Genomic DNA, 21,665 nt, shown 5'->3' on the forward strand with positions numbered 1-21,665 from the left:
TAAATGGAAACAAGATTGAGTCTATATGTCATTGAGTGTTGAGGGCACTCTATAGTTATCTGGATTGGATTCTTTGTGACAAAGTCTGAAATTCATGTTTGTGCTTGGGGCCTGCATGGATGCCCCTTACACATGGAAGTGGATGCATCCCAGCTAAAGGTTTGCTTAAGTGGTCTCTAGGGGATCTTATGTGAGGCTTCTGTGTGGGAGTGAATTTTGCTCACAGTGCACTGTAAGTTAAAAGGCAGACTGAGGGCTGATGGGTCCAGACCATGACTCTCTGCTCCTCCCGCCCCTGTTTACTTGAAATCCGTGTAGTATTGCTGCTTTGGAGCTCAGCTGTTTTGATGTACTTCTCATATAAAAACAGTATGGCATTCCCAGTGACACAAATTTTAAATTGTTTAAAATATGAAACTTGCCTTAGTTAGGCTTACAAAGACATTAAACCTTTACATTGGCTTAACACAAAAGTATCCCATTCCATAATTGTATAAAACCCCTACTAGGAGCGGAAACTATTTTCTGAGTTCTTGAATGACTTAAAAGGATCAAGTGGTGGTCAATGAATCTATGTTTTCCTTTGTGAAATTGGTGAGTTGGATGAAGAGTGAATGAGCCCAGTGTATCCTTTACTGGACTGCAAGACCAACCTTAAATACTGAATAATGTAGGTGTGTTCTGATTTTTGGGTTAACAGCTTGAAGCATCCCTGGACATCTCTTTAAGAGACATTGGATTAAAGTAAGTGGATCACAGAGTATTTTTGTCTCATTTGTCAACATGTGTGTTTAAAATTTGGTTTATTAACACGTTAACTTCATTTGGCATTGCCTGCATCTTTGCACCGTATGACTTGAATCCATGTACCTGTTGTTGTGACCTGACTTATGTGGAGGTAAAGGGGAGGAAGCAGTGTCACATATGACCTTCAAACCCTCCTCCTAGCTTTCCCCTCCTTTATCTCCTTCCATGGTATGGTGAAGCCAGACAAGAAGATTGACACGGTCACAGGTCCCTTCCCATTGAGAGCGGTTGGCTGGAGAACCAAATATAGACTAAGCCACCCTTCCTGGGGGATACGGTGACCCCATCCAAATAAAACCAACTTTCCTTAATTTCCTTCTGAGGTCACAGCCTCTCTACAGCTGGTCTGTGGCAGTGTCCCCAAAACTTCCATTCCATTTCTGGGATTCCTTTTCCAGCTACCGGGCTCAACCCCAGGCTGGTAATTGGACAGACCAACAGCTCATCTTTTGTCTCCATCTCTTCCTGTTATGAGGGATGATATATATATATATATATATACCCCTTCTCTTTCCCAGCATGCCTTGCAGTGGTAGCTTACAGTTCCAAACTGTACCCCACACTAGCACTTCCAGCATGCTTTAGTACTAAGCAGAAAGCTGAAGGTTGGTAGTGCTGGACGTGGAGTCTACCTTAAAGGACCAATACAGACTGTTACAGTTATGATATAGTACTGAAGAAAACCAATTTCACAATTGCTAAAACTCATCCGAATCTTTGTGAAAAGGTCGAGAAATATGTCTGGAGGAGGACCATTTTTTAAAAAAATGATTTAGTGCATAACTTACTATTGATAGATTGTAGCTAATAATTAACACTTATGCCATGTTAGTTTTTTCCAAGATCTGTGAAAACTACAGACAACATTAGAATCTGAAAAAGAACCAAAATGCAGAACTGGTAATACCATAGAAATTAGCCCAATTTTGCTGCACCCTTCCCTTATTTTGTGACTATTCCCATTGAAATCAGTGTGACTACTCATAGAGTAAGGTGCTACTTGGCATGAGTAAGGGTGGTAGATTTGGGCTCCAAACCTTTTGACCTCTCAGATATGGTGAGTGAATAAATTAAGACCCTCCAGCATAATTTTCCTTCACCTTGATTCGGCTAGTGTGGAATTAAGCAATATGGTTCAGTGAAGAAATAACTTGCAGGCATATGGGATGTCTCCTTTTAAAATATGGTTATGAAGCAATTGCTTCATTTTGACTCTATCCCAACCGTAAGAGAGTAAACTAACAGAACAGACCGATCAATTGTAGTTTAATTAAACTTTCTTATGGAATGTTTAATAATAATCTAATTCTTATATTTCCCTTGTGATTTCATGGGTTCAGCGTACTCTTTAAAAATCATTGTGGACGAAGAAATGCATTTAATGGTCTCTATTTATTTCTAGATTTGTGAATTTTGGATATGATTACTCTCAAGACCAAGAGGAACCTAGATCTCTGAATCTGCAAGTTTTTACCAGTAAAACAGGTAATTGATAATGAAAAACTGTCTTGTGATGATCATATGTTACAGATTACTACACTGAAGTGTAGTTGTGTAACTAATTACTAAGAAGTCTTAGGAGCTCATTGTTATATGTTTATGGCTAAACTTTTCTTGATGTATAGTACTCATAGCAGACCTCGGGGGAAATTGAGCTGAGGAATGGATCGCCTTTTTTTTTTTTTTTGGTAGCTGTAGTGCTTGTTAATCTAATGACCATGGAAGGTCTGGAGTAACTCAGATATCTTGAGCCAGGCACATAGTGCCTGATCCAAAGCTTATCAAAGTCAGCGGGAATCTTTCTGTTTACTTCACTGGTCTTTGAATCAGACTTCTAATGCAGACTTCTTCAGATCTGTCAGCAGTGTTATTCAGTCCTCAGAGTCTCTTGAGCCGAGCCTACCAATTATGCTGATCTGTGGAGTGCACAGCTGAGGACTAGGGTGAAGCCCTCATACTTATGTTCACTGCTGCTTTCAGTCGTTATGTGAAACCTGTCTTCAAGGGTAAAAAAAAAAACCAAGTGCACGAATACCTTGTGAGACACTTATATTTCTTTAGATTTAAAAAATCCTCTAGATGCCCATCATATTCTCTGGGCACATCCTGTACATTTAAAAGGATTGGCCATAAGTATCCATGAAGTCCCTCAAAGTCTTAGCTTTCCCCATCAACCCCCAAAACCTAAAAAAAGTGGTGGGTTCCTCAGTGTGCCTGGCTCTATCAGACTCCAAGTCAAGCTTCCTGCTATCCATGCTGAGGTGGTGCCTGCTCAAGAATCTCTGCCGATCTCACCTCCTGCTGTAGGATGCAGAGAGAGACAAGTTCTCTCTGAAGTAACCAAGTCCCAACCCATCTAGGTTTATACAGTAGCACCAACACCTCAGACTGCCCCCAGAAACTTACTGGCAGCTAGAGCAGAACCCAGGCAGTGATGTAATGCACTTCCAAGCCGAAACTTCTCTTAATAAGCAGATGGCAGCATTCTGCACGACCTTCAGTTTCCAAGTGGTCTTGAGGTGTAGCCCCATGTAAGAACATTACAACAACCTAATATTAAGCTAACAAAGGCCTGGATAATTGTTGCAAAATCTGCCTCAGAGAGAATGGTCATACCTTCTTCACCAGATGTGGATAGAAAAATGCTCTTGGCTGTAGATACTACCTGGGCATCCCCAGGAGCAGCCCCGGTTCTAACACCACCTCTGAAGTGTACACCTGTGCTACAACAGCCTGGTCTACACTATAGCGTTAGGTTGACGTAAGGCAGCTTACGTCGACCTAATTATGTCAGTGTGCACACTGCAGCCTTGCTCTCGCCTATGTAAGTGCCCTACTACATAACCTAATAACTCCACCACCACCTACTCCACGAGAGGCGTAGGGCTTGTGTCAGTGCAGTTCGGGCAACGCAGCGTCCCTGTAGACACTGTCTTTCTTACAGCTATTGGCTGTCATTCTTGTCCAGCGGAGCTGTGAAATTGACAAGAAAGCTGGCTCCCCAGCTGGGCTGCTGCTGGTCTCCGCTCCAAGCCAGGGTGCTACCCAGGCTCCCAATTCCCTGCAGGGAGCCTGAAGGGTCATAATCCATTTAATGTGGATGTAAGATCTTAACTACAGTTTCTGTTCAGAACTTTTCATATAGGCCCAGAGCCCACAGCTTGGCTTGGGGCATGAGGGCTAACTAACTCCACACGGTGTCCATTTCTGTTCCTTCAGAGCCCTGCTCCCCCTGGGGTTCTGGCTCCCCACTCTGACTGATCTGGGCTGCCCCCCAGGCTCTTGGCTCCCTCCTGGGAGCACTGCGGCCGACCAGACTCCAGGCGCAGATCTCCCTACCAGGAGTCGGTTGTCCCTCCCCCCAGGCTCCCCGCTCCCCACTGGGAATGGGGCAGCTGCACTGGACTACTTGGCTTCCTGCTGGGAACAGGGCAGCTGACTCGACTCCAAGTGCAGAACTCCCCACTGGGTGCAGCTGTGATCCCAGTGGGGAGCCCAGAGCCTGTGGGAGAGGGCAGCGGGGCTCCCGGTGGGGTGCTTCGCGTCTGAGGTCCGGTTGGCTGCCATGTTTTTTTTTTTTTTTTTTTTTTTTTAAGAATATGAGGGTTGGAAGGGACCTCAGGAGGTCATCTAGTCCAACTCCCTGCTCAAAGCAGGACCAATCCCCAGACAGATTTTCCGCCCAGATCCCTAAATGGCCCCCTCAAGGATTGAACTCACAACCTGGGTTTAGCAGGCCAATGCTCAAACCACTGAGCTATCCCTCCATTCCCCGTGGAAAGCCTCTTCCTGAGGGGAGCGGGGAGCTGAGATGGGGGGAGGCAGCCCAGCTCCCGGAGGGGAGCCAGGCTACTGGTGGGGAGCTGCACGCAGAGCTGGGAGTCCTGGCTCTCAGGCCCCCCCCCCACTCCCTTTTAAGTCGGTGGAAGCGCTCTTGGTGAGGACGCGCACCATCGACAGAAGAAAGGCTGTGCGGACGTGAACCACTGCAGTAATTACTATGGTGGCTGTAAGCCGACCTAACATAGGTTGACTTAAGTTTGTAGGGTAGACATGTCCTACATTCACGTGAATAAACTGTGTACTGCAAGATCCTATTGCTGTACTTCATAGTTTTTTTATCACCCCTCCTCCTTCTTGCTGTTTGTCTCTCACTCATCTATAATTTACTTTGTAAACTCTTTGGGGAAGGGAATGTGTCTTCTGTGAAGTGCTTAGCATACTTCAGAGTCTACAAAACATTAATACTAGGGCTATTATTCGTTCGGTTTTAAACTGTTTCCAGTAAAGAATTGGCACAATTGCAAATGGAATATTCTATGCAATTTCCAATTTAATAAAAAACTGTTAGTGACCGTAGCCTGTCTCAACTCTGAATGAAGCCGCTTTTTCACTCTCAAATTTCCGTAGCAGAAGAAAAGTAGCCCTGTTACTCATAGCCAGCATTAACAAGATAGAATGTCACTAGACCCCAAAAAGCCCTGCTCACAAATTAGCAGAGATCAAACAAGTCTGAGAATTAACTTTCTATTTTCTGAACAGCGTTAATGATTATTTAACCGTCGGTATGGTCTCATGAACTTTGTGATTGAGGTTATTTTTTTTTAACTTGGAGATTTTTATTTTCAATTTAGTTTATTGATCTTTCAGAAACGTAGACAATAAAAGACCCATTGTGACGGGTTGGATCACAGAAACCCCCTTGGGAGCTGCCACCCGATGTGCAAAGACTACCCCTGCTTCTGTTTTCCCTGCCAGCTCAGGACTCCAGCACCCTGTCTTGCTGAGCCGGACACTCCCGTCTAGCTCTAGACACAGATCCAGGGTCTGGATCTCCTGTCCCAAAGCTGCAAGTTTACCTGAAAACAGCTTACAGAAGTGCGCTTGTCTTTAGCACTCAGATGCCCAACTCCCAATGGGGTCTAAACCCAGATAAATCCATTTTACCCTGCATAAAGCTTATGCAGGGCAAACTCGTAAATTGTTCGCCCTCTATAACACTGATAGAGAGATATGCACAGCTGTTTGCTCCCCCAGGTATTAATACATACTCTGAGTAAATTACTAAATAAAAAGTGATTTTATTAAATACAGACAGTAGGATTTAAGCGGTTCAAAGTAGTAACAGACAGAACAAAGTAAGTCACAAGCAAAATAAAATAAAATGCGCAAATCTATGTCTAATCAAACTGAATACAGATAATCTCACCCTCAGAGATGCTTCAGTAAGTTTTTCTCAGACTGGACACCTTCCAGGCCTGGGCACAATTCTTTCCCCTGGTACAGCTCTTATTGCAGCTCAGGTGATAGCTAGGGGATTCTTCATGATGGCTCCTCTCCCTCTCTGTTCTCTTCCCCCCCTTTATATATCTTTTGCATAAGGCGGGAAATCTTTGTCTCTCTGGGTTTCCACCCCCCCTCACTGGAAAAGCACCAGGTTAAAGATGGATTCCAGTTCAGGTGACATGATCACATGTCACTGCAAGACTTCATTACTCACTTGCCAGCACACACATATACAGGAAGACTCACAGGTAAATACAGCCATCTGCAGACAATCGGAGTCATCAAGATTCCAAACCATCATTAATGGGCCACACTTTACACAATTACAATAGGCCCTCAGAGTTACATTTTATATTTCTAGTTTTAGATACAAGAGTGGTACATTTATACAAATCAGATGATCATACTCAGTAGATTATAAGCTTTGTAATGATACCTTACAAGAGACCTTTTGCATGAAGCATATCCCAGTTACGTTACAATCACTTATTACCGTATTTTCTCTAAAACTATCTCAGTTACATTATATTGACTTATTATCAAGTTTTTATAAAACCATATAGACTGCACAACGTCACACCCATCTCCTCCTCTGCTTCACCATTTGTTAGCTAGCATATCGATGACTCTCTTTGGCTGTCAAGTATCAGGGGGTAGCCGTGTTTAGTCTGTAGCTACAAAAACAACAAGGAGTCTGGTGGCACCTTAAAGACTAACAGATTTATTTGGGCATAAGCTTTTGTGGGTAAAAACCTCACTTCTTCAGATGCATAGAGTGAAAGTTACAGATGCATGCATTATATACTGACACATGGACAGCAGGGAGTTACTTCGCAAGTGGAGAACCAGTGTTGACCGGGCCAATTCAATCAGGGTGGATGTAGTCCACTCCCAATAATAGATGAGGAGGTGTCAATTCCAGGAGAGGAAAAGCTGCTTCTGTAATGAGCCAGCCACTCCCAGTCCCTATTCAAGCCCAGATTAATGGTGTTAAATTTGCAAATGAATTTTAGTTCTGCTGTTTCTCTTTGAAGTCTGTTTCTGAAGTTTTTTTGTTCAATGATAGTGACTTTTAAATCTGTAATAGAATGACTAGGGAGATTGAAGTGTTCACTTACTGGCTTATGTATGTTACCATTCCTGATGTCCGATTTGTGTCCATTTATTCTTTTGCGGAGGGACTGTCCGGTTTGGCCAATGTACATGACAGAGTGGCATTGCTGGTACATGATGGCATATATAACATTAGTGGATGTGCAGGTGAATGAGCCCTTGATGGTGTGGCTGATGTGGTTGGGTCCTCTGATGGTGTCGCCAGAGTAGATATGGGGACAGAGTAGGCAACGAGGTTTGCTACAGGTATTGGTTCCTGGGTTGGTGTTTCTGTGGTGTGGTGTGTAGTTGCTGGTGAGTATTTGCTTCAGGTTTGGGGGTTGTCTGTAAGCGAGGACTGGCCTTCCTTCCAAGGTCTGTGAGAGTGAGGGATCACTTTCCAGTATAGGTTGTAGATCATGGATAATGTGCTGGAGAGGTTTTAGCTGGGGGCTGTATGTGATGGCCAGTGGTGTTCTGTTGTTGTCCTTGTTGGGCCTGTCCTGTAGTAGGTGATTGCTGGGTACCCATCTTGCTCTGTCAATCTGTTTCCGCACTTCCCCAGGTGGATATTGTAGTTTTACGAATGCTTGATAAAGATCTTGAAGGTGTTTGTCTCTGTCTGAGGGGTTGGAGCAAATTCGGTTGTATCTTAGGGCTTGGCTGTAGACAATGGATCGTGTGATGTGTCTTGGATGGAAGCTGGAGGCATGTAGGTACGTATAGCGGTCAGTAGGTTTCCGGTATAGGGTGGTGTTTATGTGACCATCACTTATTTGCACTATAGTGTCCTGGAAGTGGATCTCTTGTGTGGACTGGTCCAAGCTGAAGTTGATGGTGGGGTGGAAATTGTTGAAGTCCAGGTGGAATTCTTCAAGGGCCTCCTTTCCGTGGGTCCATATGAATAAGATGTCATCAGTGTAGCGCAAGTAGAGGAGGGGCACTAGGGGACGAGAGCTGAGGAAGCGTTGTTCTAAGTCAGCCATAAAAATGTTGGCATACTGTGGGGCCATGCGGGTACCCATAGCAGTGCCACTGACTTGAAGGTATAAGTTGTCCCCAAATCTGAAGTGGTTGTGGGTGAGGACAAAGTCACAAAGCTCAGCCACCAGGCGTGCTGTGGCCTCATCAGGGATACTGTTCCTGACAGCTTGTAGTCCATCCTCATGTGGAATATTGGTGTAAAGTGCTTCTACAACCATGGTGGCCAGGATGGTGTTTTCAGGAAGAACACCAATGCATTGTAGTTTCCTCAGGAAGTCGGTGGTGTCTCGAAGATAGCTGGGAGTGCTGGTAGCGTAGGGACTGAGGAGAGAGTCCAAATAGCCAGATAATCCTGCTGTAAGAGTGCCAATGCCTGAGATGATGGGGCGTCCAGGGTTTCCAGGTTTATGGATCTTGGGGAGCAGATAGAATACCCCTGGTCGGGGTTCTGGGGGTGTGTCCATGTAGATTTGTTCCCATACTGTAGCTGGGAATTTCTTGAGCAGATGGTGTAGTTCCTTTTGGTATTCCTCAGTGGGATCAGAGGATAGTGGCCTGTAGAATGTGGTCTTGGAGAGTTGCCTGGCAGCCTCCTGTTCATAATCCGACCTGTTCATTATGATTACAGCACCTCCTTTGTCAGCCCCTTTGATGATAGCCTCAGAAACAACTCTGACATTGTGGATGGCATTGCGTTCTGTACGGCTGAGGTTATGGGACAAGTAGTAATGTTTGTCTCTTTGGCTGTGTTGTGCATTGAGTCTGTACACAGGATATATGCAAGACATTTATGTACAGTGACATGTATTTGAATTAGGAGATGTTCTGATGCTGCAGGAGGTATTTTAATGCAACATTATGGTTGAGATTCTACATGAACAAAAGGCAAGAAATTAAAGTTAGTTTCCTAGGGAAATGTAACTTTATGCATATATGGAATTGCATGACACCTTCTATGGTAATTTCAGTGTCGCAGAATTTATAGTTGCTATTTCCTGACTCTTGTATGTCCTGAAATCTTATCATGGAGTTGCATGAGCAGAACTATATTTTTAAACTCTTCCTTTTTTTGTTTTGTTTCTGGCTTTCCATCTTCCCTGCTCCTCCCCCCCCCCCCCCCCATTTTCTCCTCTTCTCCCTCTTTGTCTTTGAAGAAGAAAGAGGAGAGTTTATCAAATATCTGAATGTACAACCTGCTGATTACACTCCAAAAGCAATTGGACCAAACTCTTCAATGTCATGACTGCACTTCCACTGACTTCAGTGGAGCTGTGCTCATTTATGCCATTACTTTCTGCAGAGAATTTGGCCCAGTGTTTTGTGTGAGACTTACTGCTTGTGAACAGTGCTGGAGTGTAAACTCTGTGTTCTGTGGATAAACGGAAAAACTACAGTACTGTTTACAACTCGACCACTAGCAACACAATCTTTTCCACACCGTCCACCAACATGTCAGTCGTGCAGGGACCACGCGTTGGGGCAAGAAAATAATTCACTTTATATTCGGTCTTTGGCCTCTCTACTGAGATTGCTAACATGGAGTCAGATGTGGTGACTCTTGTGAAATGTGTACCTGTCTACTTGTAAGTGGACTGAGACCAGTCTCCCTTTATCTAAGTCACTGAAAAGCCATTGGATGGCAACTTCTTTTGTTCACTACCAACCTCTGAGAGATGAAAGCACGTGTGTCCCATTAGCAGTCTACTGAGCCATCCAGTTCTCTTGTCACATTTGCATACATATGCACCAATGCATTAATCTGAATTCAAGATGATTAGTTTGCACATTCAATTCAAATTGTGCAGTTTATAGGGCAGTGTACTCCACAGCACACTTTGTCCTTCCCAGCATGTGAAAATGAAATTGGCAATGTGGAAGGGGAGACCATGGCAAGAAAAAAGCACTGGAAGAGGCCCAGAAAAGCCACAACCTTCCTGCTGTGGCCTTATGCTGCTGCTTTAAAAATTCTGCATGTTCCATAAGGCCCCAAATGATCAGGGACACCCCATCTATTTATGTTTCAGTACCTCAAATATCCAAGCAAAACTTACCAGAACTATTCAGCATGCTGGAAATGAACATGAATTTCAGTCAGAGGAAATTCTCTCTCTTCCCCCTCCTGAAAGTTAAATGTCTCAGCCAAATATGTAGCATTACTAGTGCAGTGCTATAGTGCAGCTTTGTGCTCAGACGTTCTAGGCACTTTTAATAAAGTGAAATCTCTTGAGGTTGGATACTTGTACTTTTGATCAGTGTACTGTGCATCTATTTGCATTATAAAAGTGTGTGTCTATGTGTACATTTATCTATGTCTTTTGATAGCAATATCTTTGTTAGCAATACATTTTTTTAGGCACTAAATTATGGACAAAGGTAACTGCTGTATGATCATAGTTCTCTCTTCTGCTCTCCCAGTTGAATTGGGACAGCATGGATTTGGGGCTGCTTGAGACATAAATTCCAAAAATAACTGGCTAAAGTGATGGAGTAAGAGGACCAAGGTGTTTAATTTGTTTCCTATTTTATCAGATCTGGAGGGCAGGCTACTATTAGATGGGATCAAAATGGCCAGTCATTCTCAATGGGGGTTGGGTGGGGGAATAAGGTTAGGACAAAGAATAATTTACCATGGCTGAACTGTGCTTATGATAAGGACAAATTTCTCTTCTAACAAGGAAATATCACTCTACTTAAGGAAGAAAAGTCAGGATTTCTCTGAAGCATGAGAAGGTACTAGCAAATATCCTTTAGGCCCGGGTTAATTCTGCACTTGCAGCAGGATGGTGAGATAACTAGACGTTTACTTTGTGGTGGTCTTTTTGCACATTCAATTATAGCATTGCATCTTGGCAGCTTTTAATAGATAATCGCCAGAAATCTGGGCTTCCTGTAGGTACAGTGGTCTGGTCAGTGGTCAGATGGTGCTAGAATGTTTTCTACCGCAAAGAGCTGAAAAATGCAGTTTCTCTGAATTAGAAGGATTTGCTGAGCCTTCAGAACCCAAAATTGCACTACAGTGTATTTTCTCCTGCCTTTCCCTATCTTATTATTCATACTCAACCTTTTTTGCCTTCTTCCTCTTTAGCTAAGAGGAAGCTATTCCCCTGATGTATGTATATTTCCATAGTCCTGAAAGTTGTTTAAGAATGTTTTAGATTAAAGATAACAAAGATGCTTTTTCTTAGTTTTTAGGATTGGGTTCTGCAGTCGGTATCCATCTTTTGAGAAATATAAAGTGGATCAGCGAAGGCAGACATAACTTATTCAGTGAACGAGTATGATAACAAAATCAACCTCAATTTCAATCTCTTTATTTTTATTTTTTTAGGAAGTTTTTGTCTGTGTTGTAGTCAGGCTCCTGATATTCCGAAGGAGGTCACATACTCAGTTTCTTTTTTACATAAAGGTACAGTTAATCTGTTTTATTCTCTTGTTCTTTCTTACTTTATTTTAGTGTGTCATTTTGTACCAAGTGTCACAGAATATCTTACAAAATAAACAGCTACGTAAAGCTGTAGACTGTAAAATACTCTGGCCAAAACTTCTAAGCCTGTATGCCTGAAAGTTAGGCTGCTAAGTATATATCCCTATCATAGACTTCCTATGGGATTCTGGGCAAGACACTTAAACCACAGTTTTCCATAGGTGGCCATTAGTTGCATGTTCCTCATTTCGGGGTGTCCACTTTGAAACATATGCAGCCAGACTTTCAGCAGTGCTGAGCACTTACAGCAGCAACTGAAGTTAGTGGGAGCTGCACAGAGCCCTGCGCGGATGCAAAATTTATATCCGTGGATGTGGATATCCACAGATATAAATCGGTATCTGTGGAGCTGCAGTGCTTTACTGAGAACCGCAGTAGCGAAAGCAGCAGCCTGGCGGCCCGCCGCTCCTGAAAGCCAGCACCCCACGCCAGCAGCTCCTCTGGTGTGGTTGTACCACTCCCCGTCCCGCACCCAACCTTGCCCACCGGGGCAGGACCAGGCTCATCAGTAGCTGTCCCTGGTCCCGCGATGCACTGGTCAGAGCTGGGGGCGGTACACCCTGCTGGAGGAGCTGCATCCACAGATATACGTTTTGTAGCTGCACAGGGCTCTAGAGCTGCGGATGCTCTGTACCTGTGAAAATAAGGCACCGTGTGTGGGAGGTGGAACTGGTAGTTCCTAGCTTGAGTGTCTAGGGGCGCAGGTCAGCCCTTATTTTCACAGGCATAGGTGCAGCTCTCACTGACTTCACTGAAAATTAGCTGTATAAGTGAAGCTAGCAAGAAGGTTAAGAGGTGACTTGATCACAGTCTGTAGGCAGCTACATGATGAACAAAAATTTGATAATGGACTTTAGTCACAGGTATAACAAAAGCCAATGGCAGGGAGTTGAAGCTACACAAATTTAGCCTGGAAATAAGGTGCAAATTTTTAACAGTGAAGGTAATTAACCATTGGAACAATTTACCAAGAGTTGTGGTGGATTCTCCCTCACTGGCAATTAAATCTAGATTGGTTGTTTTGCTAAAAAGATTTGCTCTAGTTCAAACAGGAATTACTTCAGGGAAGTCCTGTGGTCTGTGTTATACAGAAGGTCAGCCTAGGTGATCACAGTGGCTCATTCTGGCTTTATAATCTCTGAAAAATTAACCCATTAGTTCTAAGCCCTTCTTGGTAAGAATAGAGACTAGCGTTTCAGTCCAGGCAGAGGAAGATTTGTTATAGCCAATGAGAAATATAACATAGTATAGACAAAGAATCTCAGAAGTTCTGTGGTTTGGATAGACTTGCACTGCTCTGAATTCTCTCTATAGTTATAATTTGCATATAACAGATGTTTCATGTGTGTCTTCCCAGGTTACAGCAAAACCTTTACAGTTGCTCTACAAAGAACAGATTACCCACAAGTGAAGGAAGTAGCTTTTTTGAATCTTGGTAGGTTGCTAATGTAGCTTCTCTTGTTTCCTCTCCCCACTTTGAGAAGGGAGAGAAATTGTTAACCTCCAGCCTTTTGGTGGTCCCTCTCCTCTTCATAAAGGACATAAAGTCCCCTCCCCATCCCTTCATAAGTTACGTTATTTGCTACATTTTGCAACATACTTGACTTCCATTTTTGGCACTTGGTATTGCAATACCTCATATTGTCAGTGAGCAACTTCCTCTGAAGTTGACTGTACTTCTCTGGAGATCAGCTAGTATAGCGCTCTTGAGTTGCGTGAGCCTCTCACATCCTCCCCTGGAAACCTGAATGTATAACCTATATTTCCTGTTTCAGAGTAGCAGCCGTGTTAGTCTGTATCCGCAAAAAGAACAGGAGTACTTGTGGCACCTTAGAGACTAACAAATTTGTTAGTCTCTAAGGTGCCACAAGTACTCCTGTTATGTTTCCTGTGTTAACCCTGCAACTGCTATTAACTAACCCCTGTTATATCTCCTAGACATAACCTGTTCCAATAAAGAGAACTGGGCTGAGAATTCATAAGTCCCAGCCTCCCAAAGTAAATATTTTAACAGTTGCTCAAATTGATGGCTCTTTTTATTTTGAACAGACTATTACGTGGCTGTTTATTTGCCTGGCCACTTTCTGCACCTTCTCAATACTCAACATCCCGACCTGATGTGCTATAATTTGTTTCTGACAGGTACAGTAAAACTTCAGTACTTTGAAGTCTTTAGCATCTCTTTTATTGTTGACTTTGGTGGAGACTCTTGAAGATGTTCAGCTCCCTTTGGAGGAGAATTCAGTTCATTTTATTGGCCTCACATCTGCATTACTGTACATTGGTCTCTGAAAAGCCTAGAAGATAGGGATCAGGCAGAATAAGACATGCATTTTTGGCACACTCAATTTTAAAAAGAAATGATGAACTTTCTTATTTCATCCATTACTCACTGTTAGAGTGTTATGAAATGAAAGAAGACCATTCAGTGAATTGCATTCTCTGCCACAGTTTAATAATTTCCCATCCCCCTATGCATGTTTATGGATGCTCCAGTATTCTCAAATTTCACATGGAGATGCAAATTTAATTTTACAAAACCTCAATTGGAGGAAGGAAATGTATGTATGTTTGAGTGGAGTGGGGAGAGGAAATCTGCATTTCCTTCACCTGATCAGAGTCATGTAATTTGTTTTGAAGTCTCATCTGAAAGGCACATTATTTCACGTCCACATAACTGTACTTTATAGGAAATGGGTTATTTCTGGAAACAGAAGGCCTTTGTTTGAAAACAGAAGGCCATTTTTCTGATTGGGTAAAAGAAAGGTAAGGTGCTAGGACTGGTGCAGCTCTGACATATGGAGCAATGTCAAAAAGAAACTAATAGCTGGTTGGAGGTGGGAATATAAATAAATATTTTCCTGCAGAAATACCCGAGGTAGGTAGGAAGCATTATTTTATTTTCTGCATGGTGGGTGTGATGCAGTGGGCCTGGAATACACTGGCAGAAAACTGGAGTAACTCAGTAGTGAATCCGTTCCAGTATATGCAAAGTGGTTTTGGTTTTGGGTTATGTTTAAATTTAGTACTACAAAGCAGAATCTCGCTGTTCTTATAGTTTGGTGCATGCTGCTGTTTAGATGGCCCAATACAGTGTTAGCATGTTGTTCTGGGTGGTACAGACTTACTGCATCATAATTAGTACAGACTAACTCACTCTACTCTGTTATTAAAATGGTGGCCATCTACAGTAGTGATTCAAATTCAGGCAAGAGTTAGATACTTTGTTTCTCCCTCCCCCAAACCGAAGGGATTTGGTGTGCTACTGAGGTCCTGGGAAGTAGAGGTAGTTGCTTGCACTACTGAATGGATGCCTCTAAAGGCAGTTAAGGAATGTCATTAAATGAATCCCATCCAGTCATTTTAAGCTTCAAGAACAATGGCCAGGAAGCAGTGAAGACTGAGGGCAGGTCTGCACTAGAAGCGCTATATTGGCACAGATGCACCAGTGCAGCTACGCCGCTGTATTGCGTCTGGTGAAGACGCCGCATGCCGATGGGAGAGCGCTCTCCTGTCGGCTAATTACTCCACCTCCATGAGAAGCGGAAACTATGTTGATGGGAGAGCATCTCCTGCTGACATAGTACCGGTGTGGACAGCGCTTATGTTGCAGTAACTTGCGTCACTCAGGGGGGTGTCTTTTTCACACCTCTGAGCGACATAAATTACATAGGCTTAAGCGGTAGTGTAGACCTGCCTGAATGCTAAGACACAATGGTGATCTGTGCTAGGGAAAAATCTAAGACAGGTATGGCCTGATTTTCAGAAGTTCTGAGCACTTACGTCTCTCACGGTCTTCAAAGGGACCTGTGGGTGCTTAGCACTTCTGAAAACATCTGGCCAGTAGGGTGGGATGGGAAGTTAAAGCATGTGAGGGGAGAGAAAGTGAAGGAGGGGTGGATTATTTCTCACCATTGGAGACCATGAGATCGTGGGACGTGGCAGAGGGGAGAAATCTGTGGTGAATAGAGCTTATGTGCACTCAAAGACCTTTCTTCCTTTAACCCCCTCCCTTCAGGTGAGGATGCGAGAATCAACATGCTGCACAAAAGTTCCATCCAGTCCCCGTTCAAGTCAGCCGTCTGGGATTGCTGCTCAGGAAGAATGTTTACTGTAAGAATAAATGAGTGCTCCTTGATGCAATTCCTTTGGAACAGTAAACTGGACAGTGATAGACTGGCAGCGCTGCACTGTGCTCTTCTACATGTCAGAAATACAACGGATTTGGAAATGCAGGTAGGAATATAACTTACCGTATATACTCGTTCATAAGCGGAATATTTTTGGTAAAAAAGTGATGCATCAAAGAGCGGGGGTCGGCTTATAAACGGGTCTACACCAAAATTTGATGATTTTAAACTCTATGGAATCATTGCATTGAATATCTAATACATTGTCGTTTTGTTTACCTGGAGTGTCTGCAGGCATGGAGCCCCTCAGCTCCCTGTAGCCGCGGTTCGCTGTTCCTAGCCAATGGGAGCTGCGGGAAGTGGCGCTGTGCCTGTGAATGCTCCAGGTAAACAAAACGTCCCAACCCACCAGCGGCTTACCCTGACGGGCCGTGAGCCAAAGTTTTCCAACCCCTGAAATATAAGGTTGGCTTATGAAAGGGTCATTCATTTTTTGCTATTTTTGCCTATCCATTTTGGGGGGTTGGCTTATAAACGAACGGGCTAATGAATGAGTATATATGGTAATTCCTTAAGTTTCTTGACATTTACTTATTCAGTGCTAAAAAGAGTGAGCTGGGTGCCTTACAGGACAAATATAAAGACATGGTCACTATTAGCATCAAACATTTGTATTGTGGTAGCACCTAGAAGCTGACCAGGTTGGCCCCAACATGCTTCCAGTCTAATGGGTATAATGGTTCTCTTTCTGAAAATATTGTTTGACTTATTTCTGTGTCACTATATTAGGCACTGAACTGCAGGCGAAAGATGCTCATTGATATGGACTATTCCAGAGTCTTTCATTTGAACACAAGCTTTAAATACAGAACTGTAATGAACTCTCCATTGTTTGACCTTCACAGATTATTCAGTGGATTTCTGAGAACCTGTCAGCATGTTCTACATTTGACCCCTTCCAGGAATTGATCATTGGTAGGTATTTTTTCACATTGCATGTTAAATTACCCACTGCACATTTTTGCTTAAAGGGAGACATCTGAAGATAAAGCCACACAATTGCAAACTGACTCTCCTGCTGCTGCCGCCTCATCTTTTTAATTGTACTCATGGTTGGTTGACTCAGCTGTTGTACTGCTGTACTCGGTTGCTAATTGAGAAGACAAGTACATTGCAATTCTGGTTTTCTAGCACTTTGTACAACTTTACAAATGTGATTAGCTACCTAGTTGTGCAGGAAGAGAGATCCATTACCATTTTGCCCTTTCATGAGCCAAATTCTCTGCCTAGCAGGTGGCTCAAATAGCGGGGATGTGTGCCAGATAGATGAATAGAAGGGGAAGGAGTAATTCTCCTTTAGTCTCAGCCAGGTCACCGAGCCATTCCAGGAAGGTTGCTTCAGCATAATGGCTGGTGTATCCTGTGACATTTTCACCTATCAGCAGATCCCCTGGCCCAGCCAATCTGAGCCCTGTCTCCTGTGTGTCTGTTCAGGGGACCCCAGCTGAGCTGAGGCTAATCAGCTGACACCGCCCTGCACGGCTATCTGGAATTCCTTTCCTCCCTTTGTGCAGTGGAGTCTTATCAAGTTCCACTGCTAAGGAAGCTGCTGCAGTGGCAACATCAGGATTCGTTTCCAAACAATTAATTGACAGATTAATGAGGGAAAGGGGGAGTAAAAAGAAAGACTATAAAGCTTGGTGACTTATAACTTTATACAGCCTGGTCTCTGTAAATCTCTCTCTCTCTCTCTCTCTCTCTCTCTCTCTCTCTCTCTCTTTTTTTAATGCATTCAGCTTCCTTATACTGGGCAATGTGTCCAGAGACTAGCAAGCTGGATAAACTTTTGCCATATACATCACTGCTGTACTGGAATGGGGTAAGGAATCAGCGGCTACGAGCACTAATAACTTTGGGAGAGGGTTTTTATTCTTTAAATTTTGTCATAAGACCTGTTTGCTTTTGGAAGCAAATTTATTCTTTTTGGAAGATGATCTAGTGCAGGGGTGGGCAAACTTTTTGGCCTGAGGGCCACATTGGGGTTCCAAAACTGTATGGAAGGCCAGGTAGGGAAGGCTGTGCCTCCCCAAATAGCCTGGCCCCGCCCCCTATCTGCCTCCTGACTGTCCCCCTCAGAACCTCCCACCCATCCAACCCCCCCTGCTCCTTGTCCTCTGACCACCCCCTCCCAGGACCCCCACCCCTAACCGCCCCCCCGGGACCCCACCCCCTATCCAACTCCCCCTGCTCCCTGTCCTCTGACTGCCCTGACCCCTATCCATACCCCCGCCTCTTGACAGGCCCCCCGGGACTCCCATGCCTATCCAACCCCCCTATTCCCCGTCCCCTGACTGCCCCCCCCCGAACCTCTGCCCCATCCAACCGCCCCCAGTACCCTGTCCCCTGACTTCCCTCGACCCTTATCCAACCCTCCCCGCCCCCTTACCATGCCGCTCAGAGCAGCAGGACTAGCAGCCACACCGCCCGGCTGGAGCCAGCCATGCCACCGCGTAGTCTAGAGCACTGGGGTAGGCCGGCGGCTCTCCCAGCTGTGCTGCCTGAAAGGAGCTCACAGCCCCACCACCCAGAGCGCTGGTGGCACGGCGAGCTGAGGCTGCGGGGGAGGGGCCTGGGGCTAGCTTCCCCGGCTGGGAGCTCAAGGACCGGACAGGACAGTCCCGCAAGCCATAGTTTGCCCACCTCTGATCTAGTGGCTTGTTTGTCTATTTTATACCTGTTTTATGTTACCTAGACTTAATGTGTCATGGTTTTCAGGAATCTTTATTTTTGGTAAATGCATTTATGAAATGTCAATGACAACAGCTGTGATTGCATTTATGTAACTGTTATGAATGATTACATTGGTTATGGTTTTTATGTAATAATATACCAGTTATTGTGTGCCTATGTGGTATTTATAATGGATGCAGAGTAACTTTAGTCAGTAGGATCCTGCAATTCTTTCCAATAGGTACACAATCTGGAGAGTATTACCATTATGAAAGTTTCATAGAGAAAACAGCATTGGGCAGGTCTACACATGGCTAACATAATCACCAGCCAATCAAAAGTTTTCCAGTCTTCAGCCTTCTCCAGTAAGGCCTACTGTCTGATTTTCCTCATTAACACTAATCATTACAAAAGTTCTGGCGAGCTGGCAGCTTATTTAAATGGTAGTTACTTAAAATTTCAAACACCACACACACGTTTACTTTACACTGTGTCAGCTGGAGACTGTTTATCTTGTATACTGGATCTATCAAGCTACTTTAATCCTGACAGAGAAGACCACTTTTCATCCCAGCACAGAGAGAAAATAGTTTCCATACTACTTTTGTGCAAAGACGAATGTGCTGTCTTGGTTAGCTAGATTACAGCCCAGAGGAAAGTGATCTGAAATCTTCACATTTTTGTGTTATAATCTGTTATATCTGTTTGTATCTTTTAGACTAAATTAATGTTTTAATTTCCTAATATTTGTTTATAGATTATCCCTGGAATAACATGCATAATGGACATTATTTCTTTACCTGAATTAAAGGTAAGTCCCTACATATAAAGGTGTTGCTATTGATAGGAAGGGTATGGGTTGTCACTTTCCTTATAAACATTACTGTAATGCACATGTTACCTGAAAATAAGGATGAAGAAAGAATTGCTCTAGTTTAAGTAGCTTTTATGGTTACTAGAAACATGAATTTTCCAGACAGATTTTGCTGGCTCAGAAATGCACTGTAGTTTCTCAAGTCTTTGCCCTTTTCTTTCGGAAAGAAATTGGCTTCCACCCTGGATGCCTTGCAGTTGTTTGATGCCTCTTTATTCTGTGACCGAAGTTAAGATGGGGGAAGTTTCTTTGCACTGAGGACATGGGGGGATTTCTAATGTACATCTCCTCTCACTGGGGCCATTGGAGGTGTCACTATATTTTCAATAGGGATGTAAATACCGTTTAAACGATTACAAATATTTTGTTTAAATGGTCAACCGATTAAGTGGCTGGGTCTGCTTTGGCCAGGCAGCCGGCAGGCCGGGGGTTAATGGTTAAAGCAGGTTAAATGGTAAGACTAATGCTTACTGGTTAACATTTTACATCCCTAATGTTCATCAGCACCAGCAGTTCAGGATTTTTCCGTTCATTTTGGCCACGGTACCCTGTGCTTGCATTGTTGTGATCACTCTGGCCATGCTGTTCAGAAGAAGTGGCTGTTTCACCTAAACAAACCAATTGTATGGGCACAGATGGGTATGGAAAAGGAGCTGAACCTGGTGAACATAAGAATGGCTATACTGGGTCAGACCAATGGTCCATCTAGGCCAGTATCCTGTCTTCTGACAGTGACCAATGCCAGGTGCCCCAGAGGGAATGAACAGAACAGGCAATCATCGAGTGATCCATCTCCTGTTGTCCAATACCAGCTTCTAGCAATCAGAGGCTAAGAACATCCAGCAAAGGGGTTGCATCTCTGACCTTCTTGGTTAAGAGCCACTGATGGACCTATCCTCCATTAATTTATCTAATTCTTTTTTGAACCCCATTATAGTTTTGGCCTTCACATCACCCCCTGGCAACGAGTTCCACAGGTTGACTGTGTGTGTGAAGAAATACTTTCTTTTGTTTGTTTTTAAACCTGCTGCCTATTAATTTCATTGGGTGACCCCTGGTTCTCAAGTTATGTGAAGAGATAAATAATACTTCCTTATTCACTTTCTTCTCCCCACCATTCATGATTGTATAGACTTTTACCATATCCCATCTTAGTCATCTTTTTTCCAAGCTGAACAGTCCCAGTCTTTTTAATCTCTCCTCATACAAAAGCTGAACTCGGGGGAGGGATAGCTCAGTGATTTGCGCATTGGCCTGCTCAACCCAGGGTTGTGAGTTCAATCCTTGAGGGGGCCATTTAGGGATTTGGGGATTTAGTTAGGGATTGGCCCTGCTTTGAGCAGGGGATTGGACTAGATGACCTCCTGAGGTCCCTTCTCACCCTGATATTCTATGATTCTATAGTCTTTGGCAGGGGAAAAGGTCTGTAGTTCCTGTATTTGCTATGAAAGCTGGATTGATGATTCCTTCATCTCCCCCGTCCCCCAACCCGCAACTGCCTTCAACCGAAGTCTTCACTTTGTATGAAGGTTAAGGGCACTTGGCAGTTGGGAGAACATGGCTGTAAGGACACTGGTAAATAAAATAGTAAGATCTGTGCTGAATGTTTGGAGAATCGCTGACAAGTAACATAGGAGTGATGTTCAAAGTTCTGGGAACCCAGCATGTGAGCAGAGGTCTCTTGTGGGAGTTGTATTCTGGACATAGCTTGCTCTGGAACTTGAGAATATTGTCAAATGGAATAACTTAAGTCAGAAGTGCTCTTTCTCCCCACGTGCTCAGAACTAGTTTAAAATGTCAGTTTTAACTGTCTCTAAGGGCCCAATTTTCCTGGTATCAGTGGGATTGCTCCTGATTTACACCAGGGTGAGTGGAGAATTGGGCCTAGCTGCTTACCACTGATTTCACTGGGAGTGGATGACACTTGGGAGATCAGGTCTTGAGATGGATCTTTGGTCACCATAGGCTGCATGTGCTCACAGAGGTCAAAATTTAGCTGGCTGTTCAGTTTGTCTGAGATTTAACCTCAAGCTTCTGGGAGCAAAGGTCTTTAGCAGCTGCACTTCTCGATTGTGAAACTCCTTTCCTACTTGTGTGTAAAAACCTAAACAGACTGAGAAGGATAAAGTTAAACTGAGGACACTTATTTTCTGCTGCTTTTGACTGCAAAGTGCTCTGACTCTTATGTGACGCTAAGGTACAAATGCTCTGGGGTCAGATTCAGTGCTCTGTTCTGGCTTGTTTACTCTGCTTCAATTATACAAAACCACCATAGACC

At 43.8% G+C, this 21,665-nt stretch overlaps 2 protein-coding genes across 8 annotated transcripts in view; one reads left to right on the forward strand and one right to left on the reverse strand.

Annotated features, from left to right (window-relative positions):
- The window catches only part of GSAP (gamma-secretase activating protein), a 70,288-nt gene that overhangs the window by 22,361 nt on the left and 26,262 nt on the right, over positions 1 to 21,665 (forward strand). For 6 of the 7 annotated variants that reach the window (XM_024109166.3, XM_024109167.3, XM_005305788.5 and 3 more), the window contains 9 exons: positions 701 to 744; positions 2,210 to 2,292; positions 11,498 to 11,575; positions 13,011 to 13,088; positions 13,703 to 13,795; positions 15,672 to 15,889; positions 16,689 to 16,758; positions 17,580 to 17,662; positions 19,271 to 19,324. In XM_024109166.3, the coding sequence (XP_023964934.2) occupies positions 701 to 744; positions 2,210 to 2,292; positions 11,498 to 11,575; positions 13,011 to 13,088; positions 13,703 to 13,795; positions 15,672 to 15,889; positions 16,689 to 16,758; positions 17,580 to 17,662; positions 19,271 to 19,324 (801 nt within the window). The remainder of the gene's footprint in view (positions 1 to 700; positions 745 to 2,209; positions 2,293 to 11,497; positions 11,576 to 13,010; positions 13,089 to 13,702; positions 13,796 to 15,671; positions 15,890 to 16,688; positions 16,759 to 17,579; positions 17,663 to 19,270; positions 19,325 to 21,665) is intronic. The other variant, XM_042859376.2, reaches the window with a different exon arrangement.
- Positions 6,836 to 18,356, reverse strand: LOC135972975 (uncharacterized). Its single transcript, XM_065553867.1, has 2 exons — positions 18,230 to 18,356; positions 6,836 to 9,039 (listed from the first exon to the last, which is right to left on the reverse strand). The coding sequence occupies exon 2, from the start codon at positions 8,955 to 8,957 to the stop codon at positions 6,963 to 6,965; it is 1,995 nt and encodes a 664-aa protein (XP_065409939.1). The 5' UTR covers positions 8,958 to 9,039; positions 18,230 to 18,356; the 3' UTR covers positions 6,836 to 6,962.

This window comes from Chrysemys picta, chromosome 1 (genome assembly GCF_011386835.1).
Source record: "Chrysemys picta bellii isolate R12L10 chromosome 1, ASM1138683v2, whole genome shotgun sequence".
In the NCBI taxonomy this organism is placed as follows: Eukaryota; Metazoa; Chordata; order Testudines; family Emydidae; genus Chrysemys; species Chrysemys picta.